Source organism: Tyto alba, unplaced genomic scaffold (assembly GCF_018691265.1).
Source record: "Tyto alba isolate M040663 unplaced genomic scaffold, T.alba_DEE_v4.0 Super-Scaffold_20000042, whole genome shotgun sequence".
Taxonomy (NCBI): domain Eukaryota; kingdom Metazoa; phylum Chordata; class Aves; order Strigiformes; family Tytonidae; genus Tyto; species Tyto alba.
In genome coordinates, this window is record NW_024881293.1 from 4,866,813 (window position 1) to 4,888,620 (window position 21,808).

At 45.3% G+C, this 21,808-nt stretch overlaps 1 protein-coding gene across 1 annotated transcript; it reads left to right on the forward strand.

The window, feature by feature from the left end:
* Positions 1 to 189: 189 nt before the first annotated feature.
* ENO1 (enolase 1) lies at positions 190 to 15,393 on the forward strand. Its single transcript, XM_033007584.1, has 12 exons — positions 190 to 314; positions 5,261 to 5,354; positions 6,685 to 6,780; positions 9,351 to 9,409; positions 10,305 to 10,374; positions 10,523 to 10,656; positions 10,818 to 11,040; positions 12,764 to 12,961; positions 13,206 to 13,407; positions 13,802 to 13,910; positions 14,353 to 14,411; positions 14,923 to 15,393. Exons 2-12 carry the CDS (start codon positions 5,270 to 5,272, stop codon positions 14,990 to 14,992), a joined length of 1,305 nt encoding a protein of 434 aa, XP_032863475.1. The 5' UTR covers positions 190 to 314; positions 5,261 to 5,269; the 3' UTR covers positions 14,993 to 15,393.
* The last annotated feature ends 6,415 nt before the right edge of the window (positions 15,394 to 21,808 follow it).

A 21,808-nucleotide genomic window follows, 5' to 3' on the forward strand; every position in this document is an offset into this window, starting at 1 on the left:
ATTGGGGGGGGGGGGGGTGGTGCCGCCCGCGCTGGGATTTTCCACGAGGCGAAACGGGGGGGAGGCGGGGGGGAGGGGAGGGAGCCGAGCGGGCCGCCGCGGCACGTAGCGCACGCACCCCAGCCCGCCTCTGGCGCGAGGCGGAGGCGGCCAATGGGAGGGCGGCGAAGGAGTTGAGGGGACCAATGGGAGGCGGGAGGCGGGCCGCTCATCTGCATGGGGTGGGCTATACCCCGGCGGCCGCGCAGTCGCTCGGTCCCAGTCCGAGGTGAGGCGGCGGCGGAGCGGAGTGCAGCGGGGCTGCCGGGCCGGAGGTGAGTGTGGCGGCGACGTGGTTTCTTTTCTGCCTTGCTTGCTGTGCGTGGCCTCAGCGGCCCATCCCCGTCGCGGTTGTGCGTGGGGCGAGAGGGCCTGGTGGGGCCGCGGCCTCCCCTTTCCCCTAACTCGGCCTCCCCGGGCTCTGAAGCCCCCGCGGACGCTGCCTGAGGGCCAAACCGGGCCCAAGCGCTCTTTGAGGGGGTGCTGGCTGCTGTGGGCGTGCTTCCCGCCACGTAGCTCGCCAGCCGCATCGCGGGGGTGGGGGGAAGCCACAGCCCCCTCAGCAGCGTGGGGAAGCATCTTCCGGGGAGCGTGGTGGGTCAAGGCTTTTTTCAAAAGCAGCGTTTAACCTATTTCTTTTAATCATTAACAGTCGCTCTCGGATTGCGTGTCGTGATTTGGACCTTCCCCTCTTTAGTGGCAGTGGATGTCCTTCGGCTTCGCATCTCAAATATTTAATGTTTGGTTTCAGCACTCAAATCTGTGTGCCTTAGCTCTCCCAGTGGGCTTAATTAAGTACTAGTTATCTCAAGGCAGTGCTTGTGGGCAGCAACACGTGACAACTTGATGTGCATCCCTGGATGTTCAGGTTTGGAAGAAAAACTGCCTCTTAACCAGCTTGCCTCGTGCAGGGTTGCCGAAGAGGATTTTGGTCTTTCTCCTGTTCCGTTACTTGGCTGCTGAGTCACAGGGCAGGGCTAGGACTTTCAGAACCTGGCAGGAAGTAGTGAAATTTGTCATCCAAACCCACAGATTGAGGCGTTGCAGTTTCAGGCCTCCATCTTATTAAATAATGAGAGAGAAAGTAGTTCAACGTGTCTGTGACTTATCCTGTGCCAGGCACTATTTGAAACACATTGCCTTGTGTTGCAGAGCATGGAGGTGTATTAATGCAATGGGGGACACAAGGGAGTAGGGTTGGAAGGTGCCCTGGTTGTTCCATGTTTGTCCAGTTTTTAGGAGTGCTTCAGCAGTAGAATTGATGTGTTAGGATCTAATATGGTGAGGTCTAAGGACTAATGAGCAGTAGGCTTTTTTTTTTTCCAGTGCTGATGGTATGAGACTTGCAGTCTTAAAGGACCTTCAAGTGACATGTAAGGCATCCACTGATAACTGTATGGCAGGATACTGACTAGGATAGTTTTTTTAATGGCCAAAAGTTACTGTTGGTTTTTAATGTCTATTCAGATCCTTGTACTGTTTAGTCTTAACCCTGTCTTAAGATAGATATGGCTGCAGGGTAGCTCCCAAGTACATCATTTGGTGGTCAAGCTGGCTGTAAAGAAAACCTATGGAAATTAAGTTGGCATAGTCCACATTTGTGTGGAGTACTGCATTCCCTGTGTAGAGCACAGGATCAGATAGGGAGTAAGTGGTGATTTCTTGCATTAGTTGCTAGTGAGGCTAGTACTCAGAACTATCAATGGGCTGTAACTTGGCCTTGAAGTAGGTAATAACATGTGTTCCTGGGAAGGCCAGGAAAGCTAGTGTGCGTGGTTCTTCTCCTAAAGGGAGACACTGACCTTGCCAGCAGATCATAGTACAAAAAAAAAAGGTTTAAGGCAATGCATGCATTAAATACCTCTCTGGCATTTGCATGTTTGGCTACCACCATCACAAAGTACAAAGGTCTGGGGCAGGCAGTGCTGCTGCTGAGCTCTCCCGTGTTCAGTTAGAATTTCCACAGCTAGACATGTGCATGGTCTAACTCTCACTTTTTGGATGAGTTGACTGATTTGTTTGAGGCAGAACACGTAATGCTCAGCTTGCGATGAGCTAAATAGCATCAGATTTTTACCCAGGAGTAGCTCAGTGGGAAAGGTGTTGCTTGAACACAGAAGTGAGGGGGTTTGCAAAACGAGCCAAAAAAGTGTGAGGAATTTCTGGAATGTCGGTATGCTGTGAAATGCCTCCTTCTAAAGGAAAGGGAGGGGCTGCTGGAGAGGTCGTTTGTCAAGGACACTTGAATCCTGTCAAACACCAGTGGAAGATGTTGCAGTGTGTATTCCCGAAGTGCCACCTTCTTTGTAAAGGTGAAGAAACAGTTCTTGCATTGCACTGAGACTTCCTGTGAGCTGGTTGTGCTTTCAAAGAATAAGGAGCGTAATCTTTTGTCATAAAGCTATGGTTTTGAAAATGAAAGTAAGACATAGCAGGTGCTAGCCTAAAGCTCTGAAAGCCTTTTTCAGATAAATGGGGGTTCTTACTATTAACCATTATTCAGTGCAAGTGCAGGGAGATAAGCGTTAGCATGGATGGGACTGATAACTGGAGAGTTGAAGGGATTTATTTCTAGCTTGCATATTTACTGATTTGAACTTTAGTGGCAACATTAAGGCCAGCTTGAATTAAGTTGTCTTGCTTTTTGGGTTAGTCATATCATCAGTCAGTGTGTGAGTCTTACTGTAAAGCAGGCAGTATGCAGAATCTTTGAGCTGCCTTATACAGTATGCTGCTTAGAGGCAGACCAAGTGGAAGGGACACTTTAAAGCCAGGGGGACAAACTAAATGGCTACCTGTGTTTTTAACATGTGGAGGAGGAATGAATATATGAAGCTAAACCTCCTCCCTCCCCCAACACGCACTCCGTACAATCAGCAGTATTTTGAAGGCACTGTTTTCTTAACTTTGCCGTAAATGCGGAGAGATTCATGACCGTTTCTGTAAACAGGGTTGCCACCCACACTGGCTTGCCAAAAAGACAGCTTCCAGATAGTTCTGTTTCTGAGCTTGAACTTTCCTCTCCGCAGATGAGCTGGCTTTGGTGCCTGTCGTTGGCTTAAATGCATTTGTATGACTTGATTTTGAAAATGTAGTTGAGCTTATATAAGGCATTTGTTACTGCAGTTTTCTTAAGGAAAAGCATATCGATATGTGAAAAGGGAGAAAAAGGAGGTATTCAAAAGATTGTAGTGATTTTTTTTTTTTTCTTCCTTTTAAGAGGAAAAGCAGTTACTGTAAATACTCAAGACAGGGTGTAACTATTAATGCAAGTTCTTCATTAGAGCTGTGACTGTCTGTTTCTATTTCAAGATAGGTTATATTTGGCTCTGACCAGCTGTTGTGCATACTAAGAACTGTTGCACTTTAGTCTTTTATCAAAAAGAATTCTAACTAGCAGAAGAGGTACTCTGTATTAGGATTGTTTGGCTGCTCTTATGTGGTGAGGTAATGTTCCCTTAGATTGCTCTGGAAACAAGGCTTGTAGTTTTAGGCTGTTCTTCCTACCTAGGTTGAGATTTGTCCTCTCAACATACAACGCTATAACTCACCAAGTATGATAAGTTTTCCCTGTTGAAATACTGTGAAGGGATGTTTTTGAACTGTTCTCATGACTACAGGGGTTACTACAAGTTATAAATATTCAGCAGATGCTTGCAGTAGCAATTGCTGCATGCTAAGAGGTGTGTGAGGATTGTGAGGTCCCAGGGGAGAGTGTCTGAGGGGGTTTCTTTACCCTTGGGTAGGTGGGAGAGGTGACAGGTCTCATGAGGGATGATTGAAGGTTGGGTGGTGCCAGCTATGCCTGTGGCCAGTTCAGGCTGCTGGAAGCCCCGAGGGAGCGCCAGCAACCAGGGCATGGAAACAGGGAGAGGTGAGATGGAGACTGGACCATTGTTGCCACTTGATCTGGCAGAATCTTCCCCAGTCCTCTGAAAGGCTCCTGTGTAACAGGCATGATGCTCAGGGGTTGAAGAATTGAGAGCATGAGTAATAGATGGGATCCAGGAAAAGCAAACCATGTAAAGTTGATCCAACCACCCACCCCTGTTAGAACTGGTGCCACCAGAGAAGCATGTAAAGTATTAGTAATTAGAGATCCCTTACTGAGAGGCACTGAAGCACTTGATTTCCATTCAGACAGTCTATCTAGAGAGGTTTGCTGCCCTACCAGAAGCTTGCATTCATGACATGACTGAGAGGCTGCCAAGCCTGGTGAACCCTAGAAAATACAGTGTGCTCATACTGTTCTGTGTAGGGTCTAATGGTACTGCAATTAGATAAATTAGAAACGTGAAAAGAAACTATGGCCCTTGGAGCTATGTTAAAAGGTTGAGGAGCACAGGTAGTGTTCTCTGTCCTTCCACTCAGAGAAAGGGGTTCAAGAGGGAGGAGATGAATTCAACAGGTGATTGTTTGGCTGTCTGGCTGGCACCATAATCTGGATTTTGGCTTCTATGATTGTGGATCAACCTTTGAGAAGCTGTGTCTTTTGAGAGCTGATAAGATTCACCTGATCCAGTGGGGCAAGAGCATTTTTGCCAACAAGCTGGCCAGACTTACAAGGAGAGCTTTAAACTAGACTTAGTGGGGAGAAAGAGATGAAGTTTAGAGTAACAAAGAAGAGTCAGGGACTGCTGATATTAGGAACCAACAGGGAAACAGTTGTGAAATGCTTTAGAGGAATTGAGGCTTGTAAGGTGTCTGTACCGATGCATGCAGCATGGGTAACAAACAGGAGGAGGTGAAAGCTCCTGTGCACCTGGAAAGCTGTGATCTAACTGCTATCACTGAAACTTGGTGGGATGAATCACACGACTGGAGTGCTGCCATCAATGGCTATAAACTGTTCAGGAGGGAGAGGCAAGGAAGGCGAGGTGTTAAGTTTGCCCTTTGCGTTTAAAAAAAAAAATTGACTGCACAGAGCTATGCTTGAAGAAAATTGATGTACATGTTAAAACTGAAAGTTTTAATCTGAAAGAGGGTAGATTTAGTTTGGGTATAAGGAAGAAATTTATGATGAGACACTGGAGGAAGTTGCCCAGAGAGGTTGTAGGTGCCCTGTCATTGGAAGTGTTCACAGTTAGGTTGGACAATACTTTGAGCAACCTGATCCAGTGAAAGATGTCCCTGCCCATGGCTGGGCTGTTGAACTAGATGATCTTTGAAGGTCTCTTCCAACCCAAACTGTTCTGTGATTAATGCTATATTATTTTTTCAGGTATTAAAGATGTCTATTCTCAAGATCCATGCCCGTGAAATCTTTGACTCTCGTGGGAATCCCACTGTTGAGGTAGACCTCTTCACCAACAAAGGTGAGTCCTTAGCTGTAGATGTTTATTTCTTGTATCTGATAGAACTGAAGAGTCACTCAGAAGTAGACAAACTGTCCTGTTTTAGCCGTGGATTGTGCTCACTCTTTCCTCCATGCATCCAACATGTTGCTGAGCTTGCTGTGGGACTTGAAGGGAAAACCTCTACCTCATTCTACTGGGATGAATTTGCTGAGCTCAAGTTACTGGCCTGGACAGTGAAGGGTTTTTTTAGGTGTTCAGCTTCTTACAGTTTAAATTGTACAAGTGTTAATCCAAACCTGCCTTCTTCATCCCCTTGTCCCAAGTGTAAACTGGGATAGCACTTACAAACTCAGAGTTAGCGAGGTGTTTGTTCCTGTCCTTAAGCAGCTGCTAATAGTTTTCAGTGTTCCCTAAACTCTATGATTGCACTTGAAGTTGAATTTGTGATTTATCTAGCAGTCGCTTTGTGTAACGAAACAGTGTTCTGCTGCAGAGTTGAAACTTGGGTAATGGTTTCTTCTGTGTAAGTACTCAGGCATGACTAAACTTGTCTAATTGGGTTTTCACATATAACACCTTATGTTTTTAATTATTACAGGACTTTCCCTTGGTTTGTTAGTAGTTCATCCCACATCTGATAGGATGTGACAAAAGCATTGTGCAAACACATACCAGTGTGGTTTGGTGGAATGAGCAAACACAATAGCTGTAATACACTAACTAAATAGCTGATTTTTCTGTCTCAAAAGATTAGTGCAGTCATTTAATGAGATTACCCCTACTAAGCTCATGGCTGTAGTGGGGTAAGGGAAAGACTGGAGACTGACATCTTGAACCACAGGCAGAACAGACTCCAGTGTACTGATTTGCTCAAAGTTCAGCACCCTTGGCTGGAGGAATGGGCTGTCTGGGTGGCTGTGCCATTGTTGGAAGAGCTCAGAACTCGTATTAACAAAATAGGTCTCCTAATTGTCCGTTTTATATCATATCTTAGAAGAATTTAAGAGCTTGGCTGCCAGACAGAGCTCAAAAGTAGGTTCAGTGAATAAAGCTACTTCTTTGGAATAGGAATGGATGACTTTAAGTTAAGCACTTGAAATGCAGAGTGGAATGGAATGAGCGAGTCAGCTTGCTGTTGATCAGTATGAGGGAGACACTGATGAATTGGTGCTGCTGTAAAGGAGCAGACAGCTCTCTGCTCGCTTATACAGTGATCTTGAGAGATGTGGTTTAGAGATCAACTCTCCTATCTCCAGGGTTGGAAGTATGTGGTAGGCTGGGATGGTGTATGGGTGGAGAAAATTTTGTGGGTTGAATGTGCTAAGACAGTTTTTTCTGTTGTGAACAGGTCTGTTCAGAGCTGCTGTTCCCAGCGGTGCCTCAACAGGAATCTATGAAGCTCTGGAGCTTCGTGACAATGACAAGACACGCTACATGGGGAAAGGTAAACCGGAATTTTGGTACCCAGGTTGGCCTGTTAGTGGCTGTGTTGCTGCCTATGTTTGTGCTAGATTTTGGCAGAGGACACAGGTAGCAGAAACCATGTTCTGTCCAAGGCATAGCAATTAAGCTAAAGCAATGGAGATGAACAGTAGGATGATGGCAATGCATACCGCATATAGGCTGTGTGGCTGGGGCAGAGGTAAAGCACAGACTGCTGGATTTTCTGTGGGTCAGTGTGGAGAGCACCTGCCTCCAGCAGCCCAGCTACGCAGTGGTGGTGATAACTGTACTTCCATAGGTGGGTACATGGAGCTCGGGCATGCCAGCTAGGTGATACTGTCTAGTACAGTATGCCCCAACACATTTTATTACACGGCTCCTATTGCCCTGCTTGTTGGTGCATGTCAGAGTACAGAGTGCTTTAGGAGTGTGTTGTAATAGCATCTAAACAACCTGCTCCAAAAGCCTTGGTGATACTGCAGCTAGTTGCAAGATCTCTTCATAGATCAAACTTTCAAAGAACTGTTAAATGTATCTGCTCTGGCACTTAGACTCCTTAGATTTCAGCGTGTTAAATCCTGAACCTGAGGCTTACGCCAACTGCTGAGCACAGCTAACCTGCAGCTTTACATTGGTAATCATGGAAGATACTTGGTTTCAGACTACATAATAGGTAAAACTACTGAAGTATCCAGACTACCCATAATGATAGACAAAAAGCTGAAGTTTGTTAGTAGCATAATGTTTTAGTTGTCTGGGGACTGATTGTATGTTCTGGAAGGAAATTAAACACAGCAGTCACCAGACTGGCTTGGGAACAAGTATGGGGGAAAATGAATAGCCGTGTACAAGATGTCATTACCTAATAAACATCCTAATAGTAATTCTTATGACTATTCTGAGAGCTTGGACACTCAGGACTCCTTTTTAGCTTGTTGCTCTAAAAGTGTTGGTGATGCCTTCCAAGTATATGCAATCATCTTAATTCTCTCTCTCAGCCAAAAGTTACTGTTACCCAACTTTTCTGCCAGTCAGGTGAAAGGAAGTGGAAATATTTTGTGCCTATTAAGAAAGAGCAGTTGAGAACGGATAACTACTCAGTTGGAGAGCTTTGAGAAGGTTCATGGTTGTTACTACTCTAACATGGAATAAAGTCCCAGATGACTGAATGTCCCAAAGAGCTGAAGAGCTTGTGCTGTTTACTTTGGGCAGTTTTCCCTGAGACAAGTACATTTATACTTGGCCTCGGTGTGCTAAATGTGTGTGTGCTTAGACCTGTTAACTCTGATCCTACAGACAGTTCTTCAGGGCACTTCACTGGACAGTAGTCTGAGCTTCCACAACAGGCTATCACAGCTGAAGGTTTTTGCCAGCTGGTGAATAATATGCACTGTGAAAAAATAATCACTAAATGAGATGAGTTGCAGATAGCTGATAGGTCTTTTGTAATATGAATCTACAGATTTAGACAGTTTAAAAGGCAATTAATGTGGTTCAGGGCACACTTAATTAGCATTTACCAGTTCTGAAGCACTAAGGTCTTTGGTAGTCCTGAAACACTGCACAGGGATGACAGTGTTCCATAGGCTGATGCTGGTAGCTGTTTAATGATGGTCTCTGCTTATGGGGAGGAAGCAGGTTTGTACTGGAACTGCTGGCTTATGCAATAGTGTGTCCACCTAGATTAAAAGGGTGGTGGTGTGTTCATGCTTTATTCCCTGTCTGAAGCCAGGAGCAGTCCATTTCTGTGCCTGCATCCAGGTACAGAGACAGTGTACTTCAGCACTGTATCAAGTGCTGCTTTAGCAATGGTACAAAAGAAGAGCAGATAATGAAATGCCTGAGCCGTTGCATGCTTCATTTCTGGGGAAACCTTTTTCTTTCCTGTTATCCATTCTACAAATGGATAGGAGTTACCTGTCCTAACACCTTTTCTAAATGCTGTCATTCAGCCGCTTCAGTTTGGGTCCACGGTGGTGTTTTCAATAGCATGGAAACCTGGGTGGAAAGACCAATTACAGCCTTGCTGACTAATGCACAGTTTCCTCTATCCTTTGAATCCTTCTGTTTCTAGTCTGCTGCTCAGTATCAAACACTTGCTGACTTGTAGGTCTGTTTACCTATTTGTGTCATTTTCTTTTTCTTGCATGGCTGCCTGTGTTTTGGCTGTGAGTCTTCATCTCTTCCTTGATTCTCTTGTCCATTTCGCTTCTGTCAGGTGTATCCAGAGCTGTTAAATATGTTAACGAGTTCCTGGGGACAGCATTGTGTACACAGGTAATGGATGTGCTTTTAGTGCAACCTTGTCACTTGGATATATTTCTCCAGTGCATGGTCTTGCAAACTAACATTGCAGCAGGCATTCCTAGACAATGCTTACTTCATGCAACTTTGATTCAGTCAAGATTACCTCAATAAATAATGTTCAGATTTGGCTATAAGCTCAGGTTGGATTGGGGTTTGAACAGCATGAGGTGGTATTCTTTAGATTTCTATTGTTACTGAGATCACCTACTAATTCCTATGTAACCAGTGTGGTTGACCAGGGTCTGATTTGCTTGTTCTTTCCAGGTGTCTCAAAAGCTGTTGAGCACATCAATAAAACAATTGCACCTGCACTGATTAGCAAGGTAGGAGCAATCTGTCTTCTGCTAACATCAGCTAATGCCTGTCCGGTGTGTCCTAACTGATGGGTTGTCTCTCTAGAGACAGTTACAGTAACTGTATTACATGGAGGGTGTGTGTGTGTTATTGTGTGTATTGGAGTGCATGTCAACAAACTGGCCCACAGCAATTGCTGTACTTAATGACTCCATATCTAATGCTTTAGTCAAAACGATCTCTAACAGCCTAGCATTGCAGTGTGCAGAAATACTTAAGCACTTGGGAACTTAAGTGGTGTGCAGTGAAGATACAAACTGCTTTATGCTTAGAAGGGTGGCTGGATGATGGTGAGGCACTGTGTTTTTATCTAAGCTGGCTAATTTGGAAGGGGATCTGAGTCAAGTGTGCTTGAGTAAGATTCCTGTGCACTTTGTGGGCACTAAGCCCTAGCTAGAAAGAATGGTGCAGAACTAAGTGATAATGTATAAAGTGATTGCACATTCTTAGTAACAATTCCAGACATCATATAAAAACGTACAAATGGATGTGTGTTGTGAGGAAGCTGATCATCTCAGCATGTGCTAAAGGGGCAGGAGGTGTAAACTGGGGCTCTCCTATGCTGTGCCAGGCAGATAGCAGTACACATGTCAGGAAGTCAAGGGACGTGATAGCCTTACAGTTCTGAATGGGAAGAACAAAACAAGCTTTTGATGTGTCCAACTCATCTGTCAGACTTGGTCTGCTTGAAGTGACCAGAAGATGCTTCTCTGTGATAAGGACAAGAAAAGTCTCTTCTACTGTTGGTAGTTGCTGTTAAGCAAGTCTTGATGCCTACCAGGGAAATAAAAATGCAGTGGGTAGTTGAGAATTTGTAGAGCTGCGTTTGGTGTCAAGCAGTGATTTGCTTGCTTCCTTCTGCAGAATGTCAATGTTCTGGAGCAAGAGAAGATTGACAAACTGATGCTGGAAATGGATGGATCTGAGAACAAATGTAAGTGGGTGCCTTATTGCCGTGAGTCATGAAAAGATAAAGATTGGTTCATAGAATTCTAGCTTACCTTATCAGAAACCATGGTCAGTGCATGGCATATGCTGTGCACTTCCGTAACACTTTTGTAAACAATTTCTTCTCATTTCAGCCAAATTTGGTGCCAATGCCATCTTGGGTGTATCTCTGGCTGTATGCAAGGCTGGTGCTGCCGAGAAGGGTGTCCCTTTGTACCGCCACATTGCTGACCTTGCTGGAAATGCCGAAGTCATTCTTCCAGTTCCTGTAAGTCTCTTCATAGGGCAAGTTAAAGACTTGATCTAACCAGGTGCTTCCTGTCTTCTGGTCTTGAATTAAGTTTCTGGAGAATTAAGAGTCTTAACAATGCTCTTACCAGTCTACTCTGAAACACTCTAACTTGATGTTTCTTTTTTGCTTACTCCAAGGCTTTCAATGTCATCAATGGTGGTTCCCATGCTGGCAATAAGCTGGCTATGCAGGAGTTCATGATCCTCCCGGTGGGTGCTGACAGCTTCAAGGAGGCAATGCGCATTGGTGCAGAGGTGTATCACAATCTGAAGAATGTAATCAAGGAGAAGTATGGCAAGGATGCAACCAATGTGGGTGATGAGGGTGGCTTTGCCCCCAACATCCTGGAAAATAAAGAAGGTAAGAATGAGCTGAGTGTGGGCAGAGGTATAACTGATAGCCAGAGAAAGAATCATAGAATAGTTTGGGTTGGAAGGGACCTTAAAGATCATCTGGTTTCAACCCCCCCTACCACAGGCAGGAATGCCTTCCACTAGACCAGGTTGGTCAAAGTCCCATCCAACCCAACTTTGTCTGAAGACCATGCCTGTCCTGTATGAATGGGAAGCATGATCAGTAGGTTATTGGACTTGCTTCTGTTTCTTTGCTCTGCTTCTTATTCTTACAAAATTTTCAAGATGTTATACTGGTGTGGTCCAGTATAGGAGTGCAGAGCTAGTCCCTTGGACACCAGTTTATGCAGCTTGACATGATGGTTTTGACTTAAGAGCTTCATTACTGTTTCATTCCTGTAGCAGCTTAAGGGATTCTTAACCCCTTGCAGTTGAGAAGTGGTGTGGGAATGTCTGCATGCATTGCAGGTTTCTCAGTAGTCAGAGGTTGGTGGAGTTGTTTTTCTGCTGACAAGGGAGGAAGATAGTTTGAATTATGCCTGGCAATGTGGGAGTGAATAAAGGCTTGCCTGGGAAGTTGAGGCATTTGCTGCTTCCACAGCCAAACAATTCTGCTGAGAAACTTGTGGGGGAGGGAGGCAGTTTGTCTTGTGGGAAGTGAAATAGATATTCCTACAAAAACTGTACTAAAAGAGCTGTTTTTCTGCCTCTTGCAGAAATGGAGCTGCTAACAAGCCAGTAGAATACTAGAACAAAGTTGCTTGTTAATTTAAAGGTGTTGTATTATTTTTGAAAGTAGCCTCTGAACTCCACTGCCTTTTCTGACACTGAAAATACTGAGCCAGCACCAGAAATTGGGGTACCTTGAAATCCCATAGTCATGTGCAGCTCTTGCTAGGTTTGTACCCTAGCAGACATTGGTGAAGATGACCTTGAATGACTGTTACAGTGCAAGGAATTTGTGTTGCTGTCAGCAGCTGCTTTTTGCAGTTTGTACTACATTAAAATCTTTAAAAAAAACAAAACAAAAAAGCCAAACCAAACCACACAAAACCACTTGATCTAAGCTTCCTACTGTAAAAGGCCTGACTGATCCAGCTGCTGCTTGGCTTTGAGTCTGATGTGATTGGAGACTCTTCCTGGTTGTGACCATACTGAATTTCCTTGTTTGGACTCTGCCAAACAGGGTAGCATAATGGGTAGTATCCAGAGACGCTGACTGAGTAGTTCTATTCCCTATTCTGCTTATAAATGTGCAAGTGGAGAATGGCTAGATAAAAAGAGATGGTGCCTGCAGGGAAGCAAGCTATGTATCACATTGCCTGTCAGGGTTTGGATGCTTACCACTTCTACAGTCAACACCTGATCTGGAGCTAAAAGGGATTAAAGTGCAGTCACTGCTTCCTGCCCACATGCATAAAGCTGAAAGAGGATGTAGTATCATCTAGTATTAAGCTTTCTGGGCTGGCATGTAGTCCTGTCTGAAGAGATTATGAATCCCATAATGGTGTCTCAAGGGTATTAACAAGCTAAAAGCAGTATTAAAGTAATATCTTGTTCCAGTCAGTTCAGAAGTGGGAGATTTTAAGAACCTTTTCTATGTGGCCTTTAGGCTTTCTGTAGTGGGTAATGGAGATCCTTTGCCAAGCGAATGTGCTGTTGTAGGTTAATGAATAGCTTTTGAGTTAAGGTGCTTGTAGGGAACTCAGAAATACTTTACTATGTTTCAGCTCTGGAATTGCTGAAGACTGCGATCAGCAAGGCTGGCTACTCTGAAAAGGTGGTCATTGGCATGGATGTGGCTGCCTCAGAGTTCTACCGTGATGGAAAGTATGACCTGGACTTCAAATCCCCTGATGATCCCAGCAGATATATTTCTCCTGATCAGCTGGCTGACCTGTACAAGGGCTTTGTTAAGAACTACCCTGGTAAGTTGTTCATCAACAAGAAGCACAGTAGTGGTGGTGAATAGGGGTTGATTGCTGAAGGAAAGAGCTAGGATGCAGCCTCCCTTATAAGAGGGATCAAGATCAGAACAAACAGCTAGTCTTTTAGGAGTCTTAGGAATGTTCACTGTGGCTTGGTAGTACTTGGCTACAGCACTTTGGTACCACGCTTTTGAAAGACCTTTCAGGGTGGCATTGTCTTAAAGCTGCTTCTGTCCCTCTACAGTGGTGTCCATTGAAGACCCATTTGACCAGGATGACTGGGCTGCCTGGAAGAAGTTCACTGGCAGTGTTGGTATCCAGGTGGTTGGTGATGATCTGACTGTGACCAATCCAAAGCGTATTGCCAAGGCTGTGGAGGAGAAAGCCTGCAACTGTCTCCTCCTTAAGGTCAACCAGATTGGCTCTGTGACCGAGTCCCTGCAAGCGTAAGTTCTCCCCTCTTGACTACGCCAGGGAGGGGGATTGCCTGACTGAGGGAGGTCAGCATATAGACCAGAGCTAGTGGAATAGAAATCCATTGATTGGGCATCTGTGATATCGTTAGCTACCTGATTTTTGTTAGCTAATGGAGGATGCTGACAAGTAAACATGTACCTTTGTGGTCTTGAAGTCATATAGGCACATAAACACCTTCACTCGGTCTAAACATGTGTAAAAGCAGCTCTTTATCACTGCATTGTCACACGATCTGAACCCTAATGTGTACCAAAGGTCTGTCTTGCCAAAGTGAGGAATGCTTGCCGCTTGGCAGCATTGCTTGAGCAAAGGCTGCTAAGCAGGTAGGGATGGTACGGGGCCTTATCTGTTCATCTCTTCTAGCTGCAAGCTTGCCCAGTCCAATGGCTGGGGCGTGATGGTGAGTCATCGCTCTGGAGAAACAGAAGACACCTTTATTGCTGATCTGGTCGTTGGTCTCTGCACTGGCCAGGTTGGTATCTGTAGCTTCTGTAGTTTGCCTTTTTGCTTGATAAGGTAATACAGTGATGAAGCCATGCTGCACTCCAGATGGGATCTGCTCTGACTTAAGGCATGCGTATTTGCTGTTTCTGTATGTAGGAAGCTGATATGTCTAATGGTGTGACAAGGGAGCATGTTATCTCGTGTTAACTCACCTTTTAACCACTAATTTAAAAAAATCTTAAGCAACTCTAGTGGACATATTGGGATTTTCTGATACTGAAGTTGTTGGCAAATGAACAGTATGGCTTCGAAGCCCTGTGCTGTTAGAGTATGCAGATATTTAGAAGCTGATACAGAAATAAAGCTTGCGATCATGCTTACTGCTCAACAGAATAGAGTAGTTTTTGTGTTGGCATCTGTGGCCTTATGTCTGCTATACATCTTTACTAAGTCTCTGTTTTCTGTTTCAGATCAAAACTGGTGCCCCTTGCCGATCTGAGCGTCTAGCCAAGTACAACCAGCTGCTGAGGTGAGACTCTCAAGGGGTAAAAGGGTTGAGGGCTAAGCCTGACACAGAGTGGATGCTCCACTAAGGCATTTGGGGTGCAGCTCAGAGCATCTCAAACACCCTGCGGTTTAAGGACGTGAGCTGGCGGTGGCAGAGGTGCTTTTGGGCTGGTGCAGTGCTTGCAGAGGTGAAGGGTAAATTGGATGCATGATACCTGTAAGAGACACACTAAAGGGGAACATCATACAAAGCATCCTCTGATACTGTATACGAGACCTTGTCCTTCTGTCTGCATGATGCTATTCCCTTGTGCAAACGTTTAAAATATTTGGGCAAAGTTATGGGAGATGGGTTACACTGACCAGTGCAGTTGAATGTTGATAATTGAATTTGCTTGGTGGGGACTGGCTTGTGACTGGCAGTATCTTTAGTACCGGGTAGATGAGGTGATTTATGTAAGGCCAGCAGCTGTGCTAATGCCAGAGTTCTACACTGTCTGCTCACACCCAGCACTCTCTTTGTTTTCCATCAGAATTGAAGAGGAGCTTGGCAGCAAGGCCCGTTTTGCTGGAAGGAACTTCAGGAACCCTTGTATCCACTAAGCTGTGTGGATTGGTCAACCCCTGTTCTGGTTTAAAGCACTAGGCATCTACTTAGATCACAATTACCTGTACTAGAAAGATAAGGGCAGCTGAAGGAAAAAGACCAGTTTGCAGGTCCTCTTCCCCCTTAGTTGATTCCTTCACCTAGTGTTTTCACCAACTCCAATCTGTTACTTGTAATGCTCTACTGCTTTCATAGAACAGTCCCTGGGGGGGTTCTTTGTGTTAAACACCCTCTGGGACCATGACCTCATGACTGGGCATAAACACTTTAATTCCTTTTTCTGCCTGTTTGGTCTTCAATGTTTGGAGCTGTGTGACTTGCAGTGCAGCAAGAGGTACCTGTAAACAGAAGTAGTAGTGTTTTTACATGTGGTAAATAAAAGCATCAAACAACCTAACAAAGTGTGACTTGGAGTTACTTTGGGGGAGACTGAGCAGCAGGGATACCTACCTCTGCATAGTCATACCCTGCTTTAAAGCTGTTTTGCAGGGAGTGAGTTGGACAGCTGTCACTGTGGCCACAGGGTGGAATTGACTTGTGACTATTAAGTAGACCGAGAATTAGATGAATGTGTATGTGCCTTGAATGATATGTTTAGTCATTTGGAAGGGGGCCTAAGAATAGGCTTCTTGCCCCTAGATCAGTTGTGATCCTACAGGAGAAAAGAAAACTCAGAGATCTTCCCTCATTTATCAAAGATGAGGTGTATCCTGACAACATGAGCTGTGATTAACCTTTATCGCGGACTGTTGCAGATGTTTGCCTGTCAGTCTTGTCACAGTATTACTGAAAAAATTCAGTGATAGCTTTGGCTTTTAGCAAGGGTGTTTGGCACAGTGTTAACCATGTTGAAAGTGAATTTGCAACCTCCATCTTAGATCTGTTTCTTTGAGATGTAGCTCAACAGGATGCGAGTTGTGGAACAGTACTGTTCCTGAACCCCTGTGCTTTAATAGTGCTCTAATGCAAGGTGTAATTGAAAGTTGATCTGATAAACACCCTTTAATTTTTACCCTATTAGTATCTAGGTACCATATTTCACATGGAGTAAGAAAAGACTTCAGGGGATTTCCAGATGTCTGAGAGCAGATGGCCATAAACAAAAGGCTCATGAGGAAATACTTGTATTTCTAAAACGCTTCTTTTTTGTTCAGATTGCAGTGCTGCTGGTTTGGCTGGGGAGAGAAGGCAGAGAGACTGCAAAGCATGGGGCTTGTTCTCAGACAGTGCTTATACTCTTGGAGATGAGGAATAAAAATTCCTCTTTTCTGGGGTTTGACAAGAGATGGTTCAGTGGCTCTGTCACCATTGTGATTTGATTGATCTGTAGTCCTTGTCAGAGCAGCCCACTTGGAGGGGGGAGTGGGGAGTAGAGTTGTAACGTTGGTCCCTTACCAGCCAGGACAAGGCGAATTGCACAATTGAGGGAGGGGTTGTTTTGGCCAGTTCTTGTTGCTTACATTTTTGTGGTTTGTTGTTCGTTTGTTTTTCTGTTTGTTTTTTGGTTTTTTTTGTTTTTTTTTTTTTGGTTTTTTTTTTTTTTTTTTTTTTTTATGGCAGATTAACTTCTGGTTCACTTCAATGACTTTTACTAGTTTTTCCATTCCTGGAAACTAGATTACTTGTGGCTGGAAATGTTTATCTGTGAGGAGCACAACAGTGCCCCGCCGTGGGTGCTGTGTGCATTGCACTGTGGTGTAACTCAATTCTGTATCTCTTATGGTTTTAAATCCAGTAGGATGGAAACAGTACATTGAAAGCCAGTGGTGCAGCAGGGTAGAGGTAATCGTTAACCTTAAACCCTGGATCTTAAAGAACAGTGCCAGTTTTGTTTTGGGGAAAAAAACCCATAGATTTTATTTTAAAAGGACGTAAGGGCTGTTAGGAACTGCAGAGCTACATGTTGAGAGGTAAGGGCTGTGTGGTGATCCCTGAACAAACCCATAGAGCAGTGCTCTGCGCTCCGAGGACCAGAGGTGTAAGATTGCCCTGTGAGGAGTACAGCCAGTACAGAGATGTGTTTGAGCTGCTGGGAGATGTTGGGTCTGCCTGGTACTAGTGTGAGTAATAGCCACGAAAGGATTGAGCACACAGGGGCCTGTTTAGGGAAAGTCTGGCTTCTACAGTGTCTATTAATCAATGTTTTAACTAGAAAGACTTCTCTGTTGGCATTTCCAAAATAATTTGTCTTGTATAAAGCTGCAACACCAAGAATGCCAACTACCCCTCACAGGGGGAAGGAGGAATTTTTGGCGTCTTCCTTACAACTGAAATCAGAGAGGGAGGAAAATAATGGCTCTTGGACAAGGCCGTGTTTTCTGATGTGGGCAGTCCCTGTGCAAAAGACTAAACCTCATCTCTTGAGGGAAGGTGGCCCACAGTCCTACGAGCTCACTCACCTTCAAAGGAGAAGGAATAGTGAACTGTGTCACCTGGAATGTGAGTGTGTTTGGATCCAGGTGTGTGTTCTGCCCTGTCCAAAGGAGCAGGGACCAACATCCAGGGGCAGTGAGGTAAATTCTGACCTCGACTGCACATTAGGCTTCCCCAGCTGGAGCCTGAAGGCAAAGGCAGGCACAGCCGGTTATGAACAAACCCCTGCAATGGCACTGCCCTGGGCCATGGACACAGCCCCGTGGTGGGCAGTTGGTAACATTCTCCTTATGAAAACTCTCACTTCTGTCAAGCCCTTCTTAAGAAGGGCTTTGCTGTAAATATCAAATTTACCAGCCCAAGCTCAGCACAGGGTCAATGCCTCCTTACAATTTGCCCTTGTATCAGGCATTGGTATAAGCTGGTTGCACTCCATGCAGATTTGGAACCTGGTGCACTTTTCACATGTAGCTGATCTCTGAATTAGACCTGTTAAATGAATAAACCAGCTAATTACACATAAATCCTATCAAGGGATTTTTCTTCTGTCAAAGAGGCAAGCTTGTAATACATGCAAAATGGTTTAGAAAGCTTTTTAGCAGAAGCAGGGTAGGCAGCAATAGCAGGGCTGGCTCTCACCTGCTGCTTCAGAAAGTGAAGTCCAAATGCTCAACCCACCTTACCTGGGCCTCTATTTCCACCTGGTGCTTTTAGTAAGAGTCAGACAGCAAGAAGAGCTGGGAAATCAGGTCACAGGTTGCCATAAATGGACAAAACCTTAAATGGCAGCAGAGCTGTGATGAAATGACTGACGTGAGTAGTGGCTGGTGCCTGGGCTGCTGTGCCTGTGTGCAGCTACAGCACCAAGGTGGAAAAAGTAAGCTCGTGCACGGAGCTGGGATCTTCCTCTCTTCAGATGAATAGTTTGGTCCCAGCTCTGACAAAAGAGCCTTCTATTTGTGGTGGTTAACAACACTGCAAATTAAGCCTGGCTGTTAATTCATTATCATTCACATCTTGTTGTCAGTGCAAGGTGGAGAACTGTTACAGGTACAATTATGAGATGTGTAATGTCTTAAAATAATCAGGAAATTACACGCAAAATGCCAGGGTTAGAAGAGCATTGCTTGGGTTGTAGAGTCAAAAGCTGAAGTCAGATGCTGTTGAACTGTATGTTCCTTCCTACACCAGGAAATCAATTGCACCATGTCAGACGCTGTGCTCACCTGTCCCATCAAACCAGAGCTATATAAAGCTTTCAAGTTAAATCTCAGAGAGTATTTGGGCCAGATCAGCAAGGTGCTTCCAGCTGCAGAGGATTCAGGCTCTGCCTAATGAGGCTAGAGCATTGAAAGGAGTTACTTGCAAAGGAAGAAAAGAGACCAGAACGGGTAAGTGCTGAAACACGGGACTGTGGTTTGTAGATAGGAATTTAAAGTGTATTAGAGAAAAGTGAATGATTGGTAACTGTGTGTGTGTTTGGAGTGAGGGGAGTAAGTGAATAGGGAACAAGATTTGATTGCTGAAAATCAAGACCTAAACCTGCAGTGCTGGAGAGGGAGAGATGTGTCTGCTCCTTAATCAGGGCTCCAGTCCCACTGCATAGCTCCTCACCTTTCTGTACTGTCCCCATGGAGCTCCTACTCGAAAGGCTGTTCTTTGTACCAGAGTGCAAATGTAGCGCAGCCAGTGTCTCTATTACTGTCATAATTTGCAGGGATGGCACTCTATGCAGCAGAAGGAGACATCGGCTTAGCAAACACGGGCTGGGAGGCTATTCTGAGAAGAGCAGGCAGCCTTAAAAGCAGATCTGAAGTAAGAAGCAGGCAGAAGAGGTGACTGATGAGCAGAGAGGAAAGGCAGGTGGCACTTTGGGGAGCTATTCAGGTAACAGGATATATAATGAAGTGATGCAAAGGACTGGAATGGGAAAGGTCTCACATTACCCACTGGCTTTATTTCTCCATTTGTAGAGGTAGCTTTTCTGCTTTGTGGCCCAGCCTGCTCTTAGCATTTATTACCTAGTATCTTGGCTTCTACGTCTCATACAGGCCTTGTCTCAAAGAGTTTGTTCTGGACAAAAAAGAAAGTTGCCATCCCTCTCTAATCAATGAGAAACCAAATAGATCAACATTTGGCATTTTTGCTAGCCATTAGCCCCTGGTAGAGAATAAGCATGTTGTTCATAAACTTCACTCTCAGAAACTGAAGCTGTGAGTGCAAGGCATGTTTTCCAACCCTTCAGTTATTTTGAACCACCTATAGAGTCTGCTCCCTCATTTTCTAGTATCATGGGCCTCAAAACTGGACCCTATCTTCCAGCAGCAGCAATGGTGTCAAACCTAGTGGTGCTGTAACCTTCCTGGCTCTGTTTGGTGCTGTTGGAAGCTCACTGTGAGATCGCCCGCCTGGTGAGGACAGCTTTGTCCCTTGAGAACAGACCTGGCTTTACATGTGTCCATACTGTGGTGCTGGCTGGGGTGATGATCTGGCTTGCTCAGTATCCATGTTTCTTTCTGTTCACCTTTCTTCCCCAAATTTGTCCTTCAAAAATGTTAGGGATTATCTTTTTTTTGATTAGATCACTGATTTTTAAAAAGAAATACAACTACAGTGGATGGACCCTGGTCCTTGCAGGAGTTGCTCAGCTCAGTGATATCTCGAGACTTGCCAGGTAGGAGATTTTACTGCCTCTATTGTAAGAACACTTTTACACCCAATGCTTTTTTTCCCTCCTGCTTGCTTATCCTGGGCACAGAAATGTCACTGTCTCATTGTGTGTGGCCAGCGTGATCATGCCAGGGAAGCCTGTGGCACGCACTGCTCACCCTGGGCTGCTGAGCCCTCTGGATTCCCTGGGAAGGGCCCTCGGGCAGCTGTGCCACGTTTCCCTGTCTGGGGAGAGGCAGGAGCTGTGGGAGTGAGCCATCTTTCTTTGAAGGGAATTCATTGACTGCAGTGCTTTGTCAACACCCCCTCGCTCATTCACAGACACGAAGGCTTGTGTGAACAGCCGCGCGCGCCGTGGGGGCTGTGGGGAAGAGCCCCGCAACAGTGCAAAGGACGGGTGAAAGGAGACGGAGTGAACTGCTCTGTTTTCCCCACTGGAAGGAGGATATTTGGCTTTCCTGCTGCTGGGTAGAGGGCGAGGAGACCTCAGGGTGGATGGTGGATGCAGAGGATCTCTGCAGGGCAGCCAGCCAGCCCTGCCTGCCCTGCGGCAGTATCTCAGGCTGTGGCCTCATGCTCCCTTTCACAGTAGGATTTAACAAACTGTGCCAGGCACTGGCTTAGTCCCACCACTCCCTTGGAAAGCTTTTATTACTGTTCTCTTTGTATTGCTGGGTGAAATGATTTCCTTGTAGATAGGAGCTGTGGGTGGGTGTGAGAATAAATGCAAAAGCCCTGCTCCTCTCTGAGCACATGGGAGCATAGCCTCTCCCTGCTTCTGGCTGCTGGGGTCACCATGATAGTGCTCAAGCTGTCCTGGGGAGTCCAGGCTTGGTCGTCTCTCCTGTGAGAGACACCTCCATTTGTGTATCCTCTTTTGGTCCCTGAGAGGGACTGAAGTGCTATCAGAGCTGATGCAGTCCTCAGGGATAGACACAGTCACAAAGACTAGAAGTGCAGAGTGTGGAAGAGGGGAAGAAGAAGAAATAAAACTGTACCAGCTACAGCACTCAATTCTGCTAAGAAAAGCTGAAGGTAAAAAAGGAAGGGAAACGCCAACCAAACAAAAAACAACAAAAAAACAAAGGAGGAGAACTGAGGCAGGGATGAAGAAAAAGACTTGAATGAAGACCTCGAATGATAAAAGTGATACAAAATAAACAAAAAAAAGCCCCATAAGGAAGAAAATGATCACAAGGTCCAGATTAACTCCTTGTGCTACACTGGAAGTTTGTGTGTGGTGAAATCTTGTGTCTATAATACAATGCCCAGGCTTAGCTCTGTCTAGAAACACATACTTTTAATCAGCTGGGGTGGCAGTTACAGGCTTAAGTTACAGGAGAGAATAGAAATACACAGTACTTCTGCAAAATAAAAGCCTTGGACAAAGCCCAGGCAAAATGACACCTTGCTGACAGCGCTGTGTGCAGCGGAGGCACGGTGACCAGCACTGAGTGTCCCTGGGCTGTCACCTCCTGCTCGGGCCGAGCTGCCGCCGCCGTGCTGGTGCTCGCTGTCCAGCCGAGTTCAGCTCTGGTTCAGCATCTCCCCTCGCTGATGCTGGCTGTCAGCAGCCAGCAATTTTACCAGTATAACAAGGTGTATGAGGTTAATCCAGTTGTCCAGAGCGTAATTTGAGAATGAGGGAGTTCTGTGATGGGCAGGGGGGTGTAGTGTTCCCTCTGAAAAGGAACGGGGAAAGCACCTGCATTGGTGCAGTTCAAAAGCAGACTATGTGGTCTTCCTTGGTTTCTTTGCAAGGACCAGAA